Source organism: Leptopilina boulardi, unplaced genomic scaffold (assembly GCF_019393585.1).
Source record: "Leptopilina boulardi isolate dan_hultmark-lab unplaced genomic scaffold, ZJU_Lbou_2.1 LbouV2_121, whole genome shotgun sequence".
Taxonomy (NCBI): domain Eukaryota; kingdom Metazoa; phylum Arthropoda; class Insecta; order Hymenoptera; family Figitidae; genus Leptopilina; species Leptopilina boulardi.
The window spans coordinates 3,423,550-3,440,339 of NW_026137665.1; the positions used below are offsets into that span (position 1 = coordinate 3,423,550).

The 16,790-nt window shown below is 26.7% G+C and overlaps 1 protein-coding gene across 10 annotated transcripts in view; it reads left to right on the forward strand.

The window, feature by feature from the left end:
- LOC127285903 (forkhead box protein P1) overlaps window positions 1-16,790 on the forward strand; it is a 426,402-nt gene that overhangs the window by 383,906 nt on the left and 25,706 nt on the right. For 6 of the 10 annotated variants that reach the window (XM_051312122.1, XM_051312112.1, XM_051312148.1 and 3 more), the window contains 6 exons: window positions 1,084-1,315; window positions 4,796-4,900; window positions 5,042-5,216; window positions 7,974-8,160; window positions 12,141-12,435; window positions 14,935-15,003. In XM_051312122.1, coding sequence (XP_051168079.1) covers window positions 1,084-1,315; window positions 4,796-4,900; window positions 5,042-5,216; window positions 7,974-8,160; window positions 12,141-12,435; window positions 14,935-15,003 — 1,063 coding nt within the window. Of the gene's footprint in view, window positions 1-1,083; window positions 1,316-1,449; window positions 1,517-4,795; window positions 4,901-5,041; window positions 5,217-7,973; window positions 8,161-12,140; window positions 12,436-14,934; window positions 15,004-15,688; window positions 15,734-16,790 lie in introns of all 10 variants that reach the window. The other 4 variants (XM_051312131.1, XM_051312156.1, XM_051312187.1 and 1 more) reach the window with 3 other exon arrangements.

Sequence of the window (16,790 nt, forward strand, 5' to 3'; positions counted from 1 at the left end):
ATAATTTCGGACAAATGAAAGTTCGACGTCTTAAAAATTAAAACAATTAAACATTCGTAGAAACAAAAAATTCGGACTTTGAAATTTGGTGAATTGGAATTACTGCACATTTAAAAATTCGAATAAATAAATAAAATTTCTGTTAAATTAAAATTTGTTTTAATTAAAATTTTTTAAATAAAAAGTCATGTGTATAGAAAAGGAGTATTAAATAAAAATTCTGCCAAACAAAAATTCGATAGCTCAAAATTTTGTTAAATAATAAAATTATTAATTTTTAATTAAATTATTTAATTTAATTAATTTAATATTTTATAAAATCCTATTGAACAATAATTAATTAAGAATATGTAAATAACAATTACAAATTTTGTCGACAGATTTAATATAAATTAATACCTTTTAATATTTACAAATTCAGTACCTTTTGTTTTTTTTTAACACAAAAATTAATTTCTCAACATTGATCATGTTTTGTTTAAAAATTAAATGATTCGTTTGTTTATTATTTTGTTTATTCATTAAAAGTAAATATTTTGACAGATCTTTAATCCCCACTAATTTTTCACAATCAACTTGTTATTAATTTGAAGAATTTAATTTGAAAAAAAAATCTTAAAATAGAAACAGGTAATATACAAATTTTCTTATCAAGGTTTATTGTTTTTTTTTTTCTTTTTAAATATTGTCATTCTTTATTTCACAAGACTTAAAGAGGATAAATATAAAGTTCATTATTTACAAAATTAAATTTTTTTCTTTTTTTTTTAAAAGAAAAAGCTTTTTTGGCTTTGTTTAATTAAAGTTGAAAAATATATTATTAATAATTCTAACAAAATTTTGCATTAAATAATTACCTGATTCTTTAAATTACTATTTTCCAATGAAAAATGTGTTTTTGAATTCATTATTTTTGTTAAATTAATTTTAAAATCGGATTTTTTTTATTAAATAATTATTAATTAATTATTATTATTATTATATTTGAAAAAACTTTTTTTATATTTAATTTGATCACCATTTTTTTATTATTTACTTTTATTTAATTATTATTATTATTATGTTTTATTTTCATAAATGTAGCATCAACATCAACTAGAATTAGGTCGAAAACATTTGGAACAAACAATGCAACAATTGCAAGAGCAATTACAATTAAATCTCATTCAACAAACGCATTTACTGCAAACGGCAGACAAGAAAAAATCATCTGGACCCCTTCAACAACTTGCACTGCAACAACAACAACTTATACAACAACTTCAGATGACGCAGAGGCAATATCTTCTTCTTCAAGGTCACAATCATTCTTCGGGTCAGTAATTTTTCTCTAAATATAATGTTAAAAAAAAAATTACAAAAAAAATAATATTTCACTCAAAAAAAAAAAAAAAAAATATGAAAAAAAGCACCCATATTAGGCTTTTTGTGGAAACATATTTTTTACAGTATTGCAGAAAATAAATAAAATGGAAACATCACGATTTAAGAAGAAGCATGCAACAAAAATTCAAAGGTGAGTTGATGTTGGAGGCATCCTTTTTAATTCATTTATATAAAATATAAAAGAAAAAAAAAACCCTTTTGTGCACCTTTTCTAATTTTATATCCAGCCACCTTTTAATTCAAACCTTTATTTTTCTCACTTTTCCTATATCTCATAACCTGGGCAAAATTTTCCACGTAGAACTATTTTCGGTTTTTTCGGTGCGATATGTATCTCTTTCTTTTTTTGTTTTGATAAAAAGAGAAGAGAAACTTTCCTTTTCGACGCGTTAATCGCAGACTGACAAAAGAGGGGAGGAAAGAGTAAACGCACTGGTTCAATTTCAATTGTCGGAAATTCACGTGTGAAACAAACTTGCCCATTTTTTTATATCCTTATATTTTTATCCTTATATAACCTTATTTTCTAATATTGTTTCCCTCTTGCACATTCAATAACTGACTTTTATAAAAAAAAAAAAAAAATTTTCTTCCGTAAGCCTCCTCATCAACACACAAAAAAAAACCTTTGGATTTTTCTCCATGCATGTTTGCTTCACACGTGACGGCTTCCAAATACAATTTTCTCACACACTTTGCACTCGAAAAAAAACAATTTTTTTTTTTACACACATTATCAATTATGTGCACATCCCTTTTTTAGCCACAGTTTTCTTGTGCGTATCAAATTGATACAAGAATTAAGATCAACTCATGCAACGTTTTTGAATCAATATAAGGTATCAAATTGACCCAAATATTTGGATCATTTTCAAAAAATGATCCAAAATATGGGATCATTTTTTGATACCTGAATTGGTATCAAAGTATAACTATCATGGCTGGCATGCTCTTATTGACAAGTTTATTAATTCATTTATTCACTGCACTGAATATTAAGATATTAAAAATACTTTTATTATGAATTTTAAGAAAGAGAGAAGCGAAAACTTATAAATTGCGAGCAATTAAATAAGAAAAAATTTATTTCGAAATAAAATGAAATACACTAACCTTTATTTATGTTTATCACGTAAGATTTAAGTTAAGTTCACAATCACAACACTTGAAAATTTTTAATTATTTTTATGGTTCAAATAATTATCAATAATTTATTTATTATAAATGAACAAAATTTAAGCAATGCACGCTTGACAAATATTTCTAATGCGTTGTCAATTAATGCAATTAATAATTTCCTATTACACAATATCATAATCGACATATATGACATTTGTAAACAAACAGGGTTAGGAAACAAGAGCCCAAAATATGTTCGTCCAAAGCAGAGTTGGGTAGGATTGAAATTATGTCCAACAATAATTTTCAGAAAGTGTATGCATTTTCCAAATTCTCGCTATGTGCGCTCAGTTACAGGGATGCGCAGTTACGCGTAACTGAGAGTTTTTGACGTAATTTACGTCAAAAACGTAATATACGTATAAATCGTATGAAATGTATGAAACTAAATCAAGATGGCGGATTTAAATTTAAATCATTTACAAACATAACCTGATAACCAAACATAACCTTTTAATATATTATATATACACTGTAAAAAAAATTTTGTGTCGATTTACACGGATTTACACGCCGAATGTAAAATAACTTATTCAACAATGTTAATTTATTATGCTTTGTAAATTTATAACGTTAAACATTTTAATTTTACACTGCTGAACGTTGTGAATTCACACGGTTGTGTAATTTTACAATGTTGGACATTGGAAAGTATGGCCACATATGTATGGCCATACTTTCCAATGTCCAACATTGTAAAATTACACAACCGTGTGAATTCACAACGTTCAGCAGTGTAAAATTAAAATGTTTAACGTTATAAATTTACAAAGCATAATAAATTAACATTGTTGAATAAGTTATTTTACATTCGGCGTGTAAATCGACACAAAATTTTTTTTACAGTGCATGAATGGCATGAATACTAAAGAAAGGTTATGTTTACATATATCACAAATTCACAAATCGCCGCCATATTGAAAACGTAAATTACGTTTTGTAGAAAACGAGTGACGTATATAACGTACGTTATATACGTATGAAACTACACGTAATCTACACTACGTTTATTACGTGCGCATCCCTGCTCAGTTATCACGAAAAGGTTCTCAACCTGTTTATAAAAGTATAGTTTAGTTTCATTGATTGAAATATTAAATTTAAATTAACATTAAACATTTAATTTTAACATTAAACATTAAATTTCATTAGTTAAAACATTGCAATTAAGAGGTGAACGTGAAACAGACTATAGTTTTTCATGTTATTGATGAAGACAACGTTCGACACTCTTATCAGAAGTTCTAATTAATAGAATTTTCATTTGTCTGAACAAAGATCGCAACATTTGAATTTTTTTCATTATTTTTACAGTTCAAATTATTTTTGACAAAACTATTAAAAAATAATTATTCAGTTTTTTCCTATTTCAAAATTACATGTGCGTTAACCTTAAACGTGAAACAGAATCCTACCCAACTCTGCTTTGGACGAACATATTTTGGGCTCTTGTTTCCCAACTCTGTTTGTTTACAAATGTCATATATATGTCGATTATGATATTGTGTAATAGAAAATTATTAATTGCATTAATTGACAACGCATTAGAAATATTTATCAAGCGTGCATTGCTTAAATTTTGTTCATTTATAATAAACAAATCATTGATAATTATTTGAACCATAAAAATAATTAAAAATTTTCAAGTATTGTGATTGTGAACTTAACTTAAATCTTATGTGATAAACATAAATAAAGGTTAGTGTATTTCATTTTATTTCGAAATAAATTTTTTCTTATTTAATTGCTCGCAATTTATAAGTTTTCGCTTCTCTCTTTCTTAAAATTCATAATAAAAGTATTTTTAATATCTGAATATTCAGTGCAGTGAATAAATTAATTAATAAACTTGTCAATAAGAGCATGCCAGCCATGACAGTTATACTTTGATACCAATTCAGGTATCAAAAAATGATCCCATATTCTGGATCATTTCTTGAAAATGATACCTTATATCGAATCAAAACTTTGCATTCCAAAATGATACCATCAAGTTTACAGTGAAAGAGTGAGATTTTCATGAATTTCGCTATAATATACAGAAGCTGTAAAAATAGTTCTCAAGAGTCTAAAACGAGTGCGTATACTAATAAAATATTATTAATCACACATTCTTTTTCAAACATTAAGAAAATTGAAATACATTTGAGAAAAGAGGAAAAAATTTTTTGTAAAAAAAAAAGAAAAGAAAAACAAGCTTAGCAAGAATAAGTTCGAAAACTGTCAACAGGCTTGCAACAAACTGAGGGAATGCTTACGTGGAAGACCGAATCCCAAGATGGAACTGAATCACATCAAAATAATGCAGTCTCGAAATCTAATTCCGGGCTGAATGGTAAAAAAAAAATTGTGTTTCAAATTATATTTCTCTCTCTCTCTTTCTCAAAATATTTTTGTAAAGCACACAAATTCGTATAAATTTTATATATGAATTTGTGAATGTTAACATTTTACACTGTGTGTGGACCAATCATAGGACTTCTACATTCGACACTATCGAGTCGGCGTTCAGAAGTTAATGGAACAACTCCGTTAGATGAAAAACCACTAGACATCTCCTGTAACGACAAAGCCCACCCACTCTATGGCCATGGGGTTTGTAAGTGGCCTGGCTGTGAAGCAATTTGTGAAGACTATCAAGCATTCCTTAAGTAAGTTGAATAACTCATAAAATATACACAAATTTTCGGGTATCGAAAAAAAAATTCATTTTCCTATTTGTGGAATTTGCGACTTTATGCGTATAAAAAAAATATGCGACACACACTGAAGCTTTTGCTTTTTATAAGACGCAAAAAATTATAGGTTATGTCAAAAAAGACTGTCACTGAACACTACTACGCTTGCGCTACTACAACTTTTACATTAGGCCTAAGCAGAATTAAATTTCTAATCGTAAATCTTAAGCTTTTACATGAGAGAGAAAAGGATAGAAATATCTTTTGTCCTTTTCTCTCTCATGTAAAAGCTTAAGATTTACGATTAGAGATTTCATTCTGCGTTGGCCTAAAGGGGCTCTAATTTAAAATGCTTTAGGCTGCTTCCACAATAGCAAAATCGCATCGTCTTGAAGACGATGTTTTTAGGACGAGACGATGCGCGCGCATCCATTGCCAACTGTCGACAAAAAATTTATTTCCCGTGTTTCGCTATTCCTACAATTTCAGCTTCTAAATATTATTAAAATTATAAAAAAAAATTGTTTTGTTAAAGAAAATAAAAATTTTATATTGTCTAATATAAAATATTTTTTTTAAATTTTTAGTACACTTGAAATAAATTTTTTGTCGACAGTTGGCAATGGATGCGCGCGCATTGTCTCGTCCTAAAAACATCGTCTTCAAGACGATACGATTTTGCCTATGTGGAATCAACCTAATTTCCATAAAATATCCCTCAATTATTAAAATTTTCAGGAAATTTCACAAATTTTTTACTTGTTTTATTTTTATGTCAACGATTGTGAGTTGCGTCTAACTAACTTGCGTCAACCCTAGTCACAGAGATAACTTTCATAAACATAACCTACAATTTTTTGCTTTCTAAGTTTATTTTCGAATTTTTTTCTACTACACCCCATAATATACATACATAATTCATTACAAATTTCTCTCAAAAAATATATATATAGAAATAAAAAAAACTAAAAATAATCGCAAATGATTATATATATATATATACTTGAAATCCAGTGTATTTACTCTATTCCTTTATTTTTCATCTCATCTATATGATGATGACAAATATATTTCAATTTTTGAAATCAAAGAAAAGCAAGTCACAAGGGAGAGAGAGTGAGTCCTTTTTTTTTAAGCGAGAAAATTGTTCACGTCATCGTATCTCATTGACATCCTGTGCCTTCGGTCTTTTGTATTCCATCTCCTGGTTTTCGTCTTACAATTCCTAGTAATCACGTAGCCCGTCGCCGCCAACTCCCTCAAACAAGTCGTTACTTTAAAAAAAAAAAAGAAAAAAAAAAAACGCTAATTACCTTTGTCTCATTAATATTCACGACATTCGACCGCATCGTTATGCCTCCCAGTCTAATCCCAACCATCGCACCATCACATCTTTTCTCCGCGCGCACTCTCTTATTCAAGCCTTCCATCCGTTCAAGTTCCGACCTTCTTTGCCGCATCTTTGGTTTTAACCATCCCTCTCTCCCTCAAACCATATTCCTTTAGCTTCGCAAGACGTTGGTCCACTACGCAAAAGGATTATGGTAATCAAAATTAAAATGCTGTTGATTTTTTTTTAGAATGTCATTCGTCCCTGTCCTTTTTACTATATATATATAGATATATTATTAAGAAAGGTGGTGAGCATAACATAACCTCAAAATAAAAAATGATTTTTAATGCAAACAAAAATCAATGGAACTTTTATCGTTAACATAACCTATAATTCGTTCGCTTTTTAGATCACTTTCTTCGAAGCGCGTCACATATTCTTCTTTGTAATTTTTTAACGACATTGAAATAGGTTTGATAAAAAAAAATCATCTGTACCCTCTGCGGTTATTTTCGGGCTTTTCAAATCAAAAATATACACTATTTCCAAATAGCACCCCTTTCCTTTTTTCAAAAACTATCCATGAAAAGAAAAATTGTTTTTCTCAAAATCGACTATTCCATGATTTTGACTCAATATTATTTTTTAGTTTGAGGTTATGTTTATCTTACAGACGCCACCCTCCTTAAGAGTGTCGAACGGTCTCTGAAATTCTTAGGCATTTAATTATCGCCCTATAAAAACGGCACTGAACGTCAAAATGATAAACATTGATTTTAAAATACTTTTTCCTCGAAACGCGGACACTCTTTTCAAAATCGGAAAAAATACCAAGGATTCTTATCTTATAAATTTCTTAAATCCGAAAGATTGTGCAAATCTATACAAAAACGCGATTGTAAAACAAAAAGTAGAAAAGTAATAATTATAATGACAGCTTTATTACTTCCTGCAGTCGTTAGGTGGCAGAAGCATGCGCAGGGAGCACAATGTCACAGCTGTTATGATATTACTTTCCTACTTTTCATTTTACAATCGCATTTTTGTATAGATTTGCACAATCTTTCGGATTTAAGAAATTTATAAGATAAGGATCCTTGGTATTTTGTCCGATTTTGAAAAAAATGTTCGCGTTTTGAGAAAAAAGTATTTTAAAATCAATGTTTATCATTTTCACATTCAGTGCCGTTTTTATAGGGCGATAATTAAATGCCTAAGAATTTCAGAGACCGTTCGACGCTTTTTAGAATTAAAAGTTTATTTTCAATTTTTTAATTCCTACATTAATTTTGAATTTTTATTAAAATTTACTACTGTATTTGAAAATAAAATTTCTCAACAACAACAACAAAAAAAAAGGGTTTTTAATTCTCAATTTTCGACTTATTTCTAAATAGGCACTTAAATACAGAACACACGTTGGACGACAGGTCGACAGCTCAAGCAAGAGTTCAAATGCAAGTGGTTTCACAGCTGGAAATTCAGCTACAAAAGGAACGCGATCGGTTAACCGCCATGATGCATCATCTGCACGTGGCAAAACAAATGGCTTCGCCGGAACCACCAAAGTCATCTGAGTCGTCGGTGAGTATTTCATGGGAAAAATAACATTCCTTCTGAATTTTCACAATAATATGCTGATATCGTTACAATATTGTTGGAAAAGAAATATTATTTTGATTTCAAAACAAAATATGTACCTACTTTCTTAGAAAAATAATATTAAAAATAATAATAATAATTTCCATTGTTTCAAATATTACATCATTTTTTTCGAACCGAATTTAATAATTAATTCCAACTTTTTTATATATATATATATATAATATAATCTATTATTATCATCAATATAATATTAATTAATTAATATCTTATTTATTTTTATTATCGTTACGTATTTTCATTAAATTATTATTAATTAATTATCTGTGATATATATACATATATATTTTTTAAAAAATGCAACGAAACTTTTTCGAAATATATTTGAATATATAGATGCAGTATAATCATACATAATTAATTAATTAATAATAATTTATTAAAAATAATGATAATAAAAATAAATCATTAATTAATATTATATTGATGCTAATAATAATAGCTTATATATTTTATTAAAAAAATAATGATAATAATGATATAAATATAATAAAATTATTATTATTTTTATATACTTAAATACATTAAGGAAATTAATATTTTTTATTAGAAATCAATATAATTAACAAAAAAATAAATAAATTCAATAGTGAAAATATTTTTTTATTGCTTTCTTAACGTTTTCTTATGATTAAGTATTTTATATAAGCGCGCTTTTTTCGACCTATAAAGGCACTCTCACAGCTTTTTGGCTGCCTGCAGGTTACCATGGCAACGTACGAGTGTGAGTGAGACAGAAAATTTGAATATTCAAATTTTTAAATTTTCTGTCGCACTCACTCTCATGCGTTGCCATGGTAACCTGCAGGCAGCCAAAAAGATGTGAGAGTGCCTTAAGAGAGTTGTCGTAGCGCAAGCGCAGTTGCGTTTAAGTAGCGTCAGTGGCAACCGACAATAAGGTTATTCAAGTTGGGTGGGGGAAAGCCAAGATGGTTGCTTGCTGGTGCACCTGTCAGCCTATCAGCATTCATTCCCACGAGAAATTTCTCGTGGGAATGAATGCTGATAGGCTGATAGGTGCACCAGCAAGCAACCATCTTGGCTTTCCCCCACCCAACTTGAATAACCTTATTTTCGAACGTCGCGCGCAGCTATAGCAGACGTTTCACAATAAATAAAATGCAAAAAAGAAAAGAAACATTGTTTAATAAATTCTGAGTTAACTATTTCGAATCACCTCATTTTTCTTGTGCGGCATTAAAGCTTGAAAAATAAGGAAAATTTTGATCTTTAAACCAATTTATTTGATGGTGCAGAAAAAAAGTGAATTTTTTAAATTATTTATTGTTATATTTTTTAAATAAACAATTATTTTTACTTAAAAAGTGATTATTTTGGACCTTTATATTAATGAATATTTAAAAAAAAATGTTTCATTTAATTTGGAAAGGTTACTTCGAAAAGTAATAAAAAAAAAAACTCATGGAATGGCATAATAAATAAATTAATTTTTACATATAAATATGTAAATTTTGTTAAATAAAAAGTGAATGGAAAAAAATTCTACTCCATAAAAAATTCGATGCAAAAAAATTTAGTAAAATAAAACAAAGGTGGAAGGAAAATTCCACAACTTAAAAAATCGGATCAATAAAAATTATCATTTATAAAATTTGACTGTAAAAATTCAACCTTATATAAAATTTGATCCCTGACTAGAAATTAAAATTACATAAGTTTTAGAAAATATTCAATGTTTCTAATTTTTTTTCTTCTTCGTATATTTATCGCATTTCCTGTTTTTGTTATTTTGTGCCAAAAAAAGAAAAAATAATAAAGATCAAAGAGTTTTAAAAAAAAAACGACACACACAGAGCAATGATAGTTCCATGAACGTCTGTTTATGTTCCAAAGTATATATATATAATATCACCGCACATATTATATATATATATATTTATGTATGATGTGTAAAATCGTAAAGTGTGGCCCTTTTCTAGAGAAACTATAATTATGACGAGTCGATGCTGGAAAAATTTTACGAGTTCTCTTTGCGTCGTCGTTGTGGCTTCAATTGGCAAACAACGCTAGTTTCAGTTTTAACGCGCCACGCGGACCCGAGTGCTAATTTATACATGAAGTTGATATTAATAATTCATCGCCCCGGCGATTTATATCGCCTTAATTAAAACCCCTAACAAGTTAGACAGTCAGAGAATACCCAATATTGCAGTAGCTCTCAGCAATATCTTTTCTCAAGCACAAAATAATTACTGCGTGGTGCTCGCGATCCTCAAAATTTTCGCCTCTTCAATTATTTAACCCGGTGAAAAATATGTCCTAACTTTTTAAACAAGGTGGCAATTTATAATTTTTCTAATTATCATTTTTTTAATAATTTTTTATACTATTTTAATGGTATTATTATTATTTAATTTATTTTTATTTAAATTAGAAATTTTATGAATCAGGAATTTTTTTAAAATATTCTAGTCAAAATTTTTGTACATTTTTGTAAATTTGTAATTTTTTTTTTATTAATTAAGAATTATTAATTTTATTTTAGTAGTAATAATTGTAACAATTGTAATAATTTTTACCTCCTCAATTATTTAATTCGGTGAAAAATATGTCGTAATTTTTTAAACAAAGAGGTAATTTACAATTTTTCTAATTATGATTTTTTTTTAATAATTAGAGACTAATAATTAATTTTATTGTAATAATAATAACAATAATTCACGGTGCGCCAGAAGGTGGTTTAAATAAAAATGAATTGGCACTTAAAAATTCTTTTTGATTATGATTCTAAGATGAATAAAAAACTTTTCTCAATAGGTTTTAAAATCAGCTTACGTGCCCGAATTAAATAAAATTGAGTTTTTATATAAAAACAGTGTTTTATGGGGAATCAGAATTTATTTAATCTAATAAATACTGTAATAAATGATAAAATAATTACTTATTTTCAATTTTACATATAAATAATTATATTGCTGTAGTGTTTGTGTCCGATTTTAAAAAATTAAATTATAATGTTAAAAGAACGATTTTAAGAGTGACAAAATTTTATTTAAGAGAGTCGAATGATCTCTGAAATTTTTTAGCAAGAAGAGACCTTTAATTATCGCTCTATAAAAACGACACTAAACGTGAAAATGATAAACATTGATTTTAAAATACTTTCTTCTCGAAAGACGGACACTTTTTACAAAAGCAGCTAGAGATCCTTATCTTGTATAAATTTCCTAAATCCAAAAGATTATGCGAATCCATACAAAAACATGATTGCAAAACGAAAAGTAATATAATGAGGGGTTCATTACCTCCTGCCGCCGTCAGATGGCAGCAGCATGCAGGGCGCACAAAGTCGCAGCTGTTATTAGATTACTTTTCTACTTTTTGTTTTGCAAACATGTTTTTCTATGGATTCGTACAGTCTTTTGGATTTAGGAAATTTATAAGATGAGGATTTTGGCTGATTTTGTTAAAAGTGTTCGTGTTTCGAGAAAAAAAGTATTTTAAAATCAAAACTATTTCACTTTCAGAGCGATAATTAAAGCTCTCTTCTTGCCAAAGAATTTCAGATACCGTTCGACACTCTTAATGCATAAATATAAAAACGAAACAAGAAAATAACTTCATTGTTAATAAATTTATATGAACCCAAATCTAAAACATCTATTATCTATACACATATAAGTATACATTAAATAAATTCTGATTCCTCATAAAGTACTATTTTTAAATATTTAAAACTCAATTTTGTTTTAAATTGGGCACGTAAGCTGATGATTTTAAAACCTATTGAGAAAAGTTTTTTTATTCATCTTAGAACCATAATCAAAAAGAATTTTTAAGTGCCAATTCATTTTTATTTAAACCTCCTTCTGGCGCACCGTGAATTGTAAATTAAATAAATTTCCAAACAGTGATAAATGATTTTTTTTTCCTTTTCACAGACGAGTTCGAGTTTACCAAAGTTAAGTTTATCGTCCGCCCTAATGAGTCAACCACCGCCAAATTTTGGAGTATCGCAAGTGTCTCCAGTTTCCATGTCCGCATTGGTGTCAGCAGTGAGGTCACCTGGAGGACAATTACCACCTTCGGCCGGTGGTACACCATTGCCACCAATTCCTAATATGTCGACTATGACCGGAATGCCACCAATGCCCAATATGCCCGGTAGTATGACTAGTATGGCTGGACCCATAAGAAGAAGGATCAGCGACAAGTCTGCTCTTTCACTAACAGGAGGTAAGCTTTTTTTTCACATGCATCTTGTTATAATCAAACAAGACTTATGAAATTTATTTATATTACAAAAAAAAATTTTTTTTTTCTATTTTTATCTATGCAATATTGTAAAATTTACCGAAAACTAATATATATTTTCATTTTGAAAAATAATTTTTCCGAGCAATTACAATTTTGAATTTTAATTTTAATTAAATTTTACTTATTACATTCATACTTTTTTAAAGTTTCAATTTACTTTCAATTTACAGAATTTATTTTTAAATTTTTTATCTACGCAATTTTATACAATTTATTGAAAATTGAAATTTTATTTTTAATTTTTTTTTTATCGAGCACTTGCACTAAAAGAATTTATTTTTTAAACTTAAATTTTTTTATTTACATTTTTGTTCGATGAATAAATAGTAAAATTATTTTACTTACATAAAAAAAACTTACAAAAAAGATGCTTGTTATGAAAAATTAATTTATATGTATATATAAAAATTAGACTTGTTTTTACAAAAAATGTTTATATTTTATTTTGTTATAAATTAGATGGATTTCATACGAAACTAACTTTATCATAATTTATTATTATAAAATATTTATGATAAAATACCTTCTTTCGAAGCTGATGAATATTCCCTAAAAATCATAATCCATTATTATGATAAATAAAATACAAAATTTCATAAAGTCAAATTTTTAATTCAACGAATTATATATTTATTTATATTTTATAGAGTGGAACTTTTATTTAACCAAATTTTTAGAAAACTGAATTTTTATTTGAACAAATCTTTATTTAGTAAAATTCTCATTAAACAGAATTTCGTCTGAACCGAATTTTTATAAATAAAAGAATTTTCATTTTTCTGAATCTTCATTTGTCAAAATTTTTATTTTCATAAATTGCCAATTAAAAATTTTCAAAATTGTTATTAAACTGAATTTTAAAGAGGGGGGGGGGGGTATTAATGAAATTTGAATCCATTTAAATTTACGCTATTTACACAAAAAAAAACAATTTTTTGATTCAAATAATAGGTTACTTGATTATTATCAAAAAAATATTTATTTATATTAAATAATTATTATTTAAGTCAATTAAATGATATTTGTTTTAAATGCAGAAATTATTGGTTAAAATACAGTTTATTTAATTCAATTATTTGGTTTCAAAAATTATTTGGTTCAAGTAAATATTTATTTGATAATAGCCAAGTAACCGGTTATTTGGATCAAATAAATTTTTTTTAAATGTAGAGCTGTGAATTTATTTTACATGGAAAAATAGAAAAAAAGTTGTATTAGTTATTAAATTTTTTAATAAAACTCGAAATTATGGAAAATTCAAATTTCTCTTATAATTTTTATTATTTTTCATTAACAACTTTTTTTTACTCTTTTCTCATGATTTCAATTTTAAAACATTTAAATTTTTTCAATAAATAAAATTTTGAAACTTTTTTTTTATTGAAATTTAACTGATGATCTTTTTTAAAAATTCAAACTTTGAAAAATTTTTTTTTTTCAAAATTCAATTGTTCTCCAATTTTTATTTTTTTATCGTTAGTATTTTTTTTTATAATTTTTTCCTAATTCCGAAAAATTAGGCGTATGGATTTTTAAAAATTTAAATTTTTACAAAAAATTCAACATTTGCAAAAATAATTTTTTTTAGATTCTAAAATAATTTTAGACTGCAATTTAGTGTAGAATTTTTATTTGCCCCACAGAAACATTGGAGATTGAATTTTAAAATTATTCAGAAAATATTGTGATTTTTCGATTTTTAAATTTGCGCCGAAATCTTTTTGTGATTATAAAAATTCTATGAAATGATATAATAATTTGTGAAAATAAAAATTCGGACAAATGAAGATTCAGTAAAATTGAAATTTCATCATATAAAAAGTTCGACTTAGTCGAAATTCGTTTAAATGAGAATTTTGCAGAATTAAAAAAGTTGCTTTAAAAAATAAAAATTGGACTAAATAGAAATTTTGTTAATTAAAAATTCTGGTAAATAAAATTTTTGTTGAATAAAAATTCTGATAAGTAAAAAAATTTTTAATTAAAAATTCTACGATGTGAAAATTTGGTTTAATATTAATTCGAAAAATTTGAATTAATGAGTTTTAGGCAATATTCATTAGTCTCATTTCTTTTTTTTTTTTTTTTGTTTTTAATTGCAAAATTTTAATTTTTTGATATAAACATATATATATTGAATACTTATTAATATTGCTTTCTAAATTTAACAAAATGTCTAACAAATTTTTGGCACAGCTTTTGGTAACGTATTATAGTTTCCAAATCCAATTCTGGCTTGTTATACATATATATATGAAATTTTGCAAACACTTGAAATAACTCTTAATAAACATAAATAATTACCATCTTTAGAAGTTTTACATTCTACATATATATAAAAAAAAAATAGAAAATTATGTCTCGTTCGCGTCGACAAGATGAAAAATGATCAAATTGAGAATTAAATACTATTCGTAGGACTGTTTGAGGAGGGCACTGTAAGGCGCAGAGTATCCGTCGATAGATCTGGATTAGATATTAACGAAGGTAACGATATTCACTGAAAAAAAAATCAGGGTGATGCTCGTTTCATGAAATGCCTCTTAATTTTTTTATTTTTTATTAAAAACAATTTCTAATTTCTTTTCTAAAATTATTCTTTAATTTTATAATTTAGTTTAGTTTTTTAAATTACAAAAAAAAAATTCAATTTTCTTCTTTTTTTCAAATTTTTAATTTAACTTTTTTTGTTATACTTTCAATTAAAAGTTATTTTAATGCAATTAAAAATTATATTTGGCATTTCATGACAGGATGTCGTCTCTTTAAAAAAACGAATTTCAAAAATAAAGCCATTAACCCTGACCAGATTTCCCGTAGTAATTGCACTTTACGGTCCTCTCTTGGTCTCTCTTTTATCCCGTCTCGTAAATTATTCTATGCGTGCACATTCGTAAACATTATAATCACTCGGTTTCACGTAAATTTTTTTGCAAAAAAAAAAAAAAAAAAAAAAAATTGGCATTCGACACCTTGTTGGCGACGTAAACGAACAATTAATTTTTACACGTAAAAAGTGAAAAAATATTTAAAAAAAAAAAAAAAAAATTTGAGATTATGTAGCGCTTTTTGAGCGTTATACTTTTTTTCACACAAGAAATTGAATTTTTTTCTTACCGATGGTTCTCTTGTTTCTTCATTTCTTGTGCTGCCCGCCCTCCCCACCGTGTAGGGCTGCCCTACATGCTGGAGCGTGCTGGCCTAGACGTCCAACAAGGTACTGTCAAAACTTACCTTTTTGCAGTAGCTTCAAGAGAATCGTTGAAAAAATTTATTGTTTTTTGCATGTCCGCAAGCAAAGATTGCGAATGAAACACATTTGAATAATTTTTGTTTTTTTTTTTTTTTTTGCCTCTTTTGTCACAATTCAAAAACTTTTATGATTCAATGAAAATCAGCAAATAAACATACAGGAAGTTATTCTCGCGAGAATTTTAATGAAATTTTGCAAAATTTTTGTTATTTTAATAAATAAATTTTAAAAATATTTTAATTAACTTGGGAAAATATGGAAATTTGTCATGGAAACGAAATTTTTTTTTTAATTTTGATATGTTTGATTATTTTAATCATTTTTATTTTATTTTCATATAAAAATGTTTTAATTAATTAATAAAAATTTTTATATTATTTTTATATAATGCTTGTAGATTTTTATTTTTAGTTCTAAAAATTTGCAGAGTTTTATTAAAATGCGCAATACTTCTGTAAGTTTATATGCTACATATAAATAATTAATAGTAGTGATAATAATGATGTATATTATTGGTATATAGTATTTAATTTATTGTGTTGTAAATTGCATATAATAAATATTATTAGAAATATTGCATGATATTTACATGGGACAGAATGGACTACAGTGGATCATTTTAATTTTCTAAAATCAGAAAATATTGGCATATTTTGTTTCTTTTAAAAAATGTTCAGATTTATTTAAAATTATTGTAATTAACCCCTTAGCAGTCGAGGCCAAAATCTCATAAGTATGGGCCAAAATGTCAGTAAATTTTTGAATGACCAAAATTTGTGCAAATGTGTATACTATGGTATTTAAGGTCGCTGATTACGATTCCAAAGTCAGATTTTAAAAATTCAAAATGGCCGAGCCAATATGGCTGACGATTTTTCAAAAAATGGTAAAAATGATTTTAAAATACTTAAAAATTGTTACTCGGGGGTTTTTGGGGTCGCTGATTACGAATCTAAAGTCAGATTTCAAAAATTCAAAATGGCGGAACCAATATGGCTGACAATTTTTTCAAAAAATGACA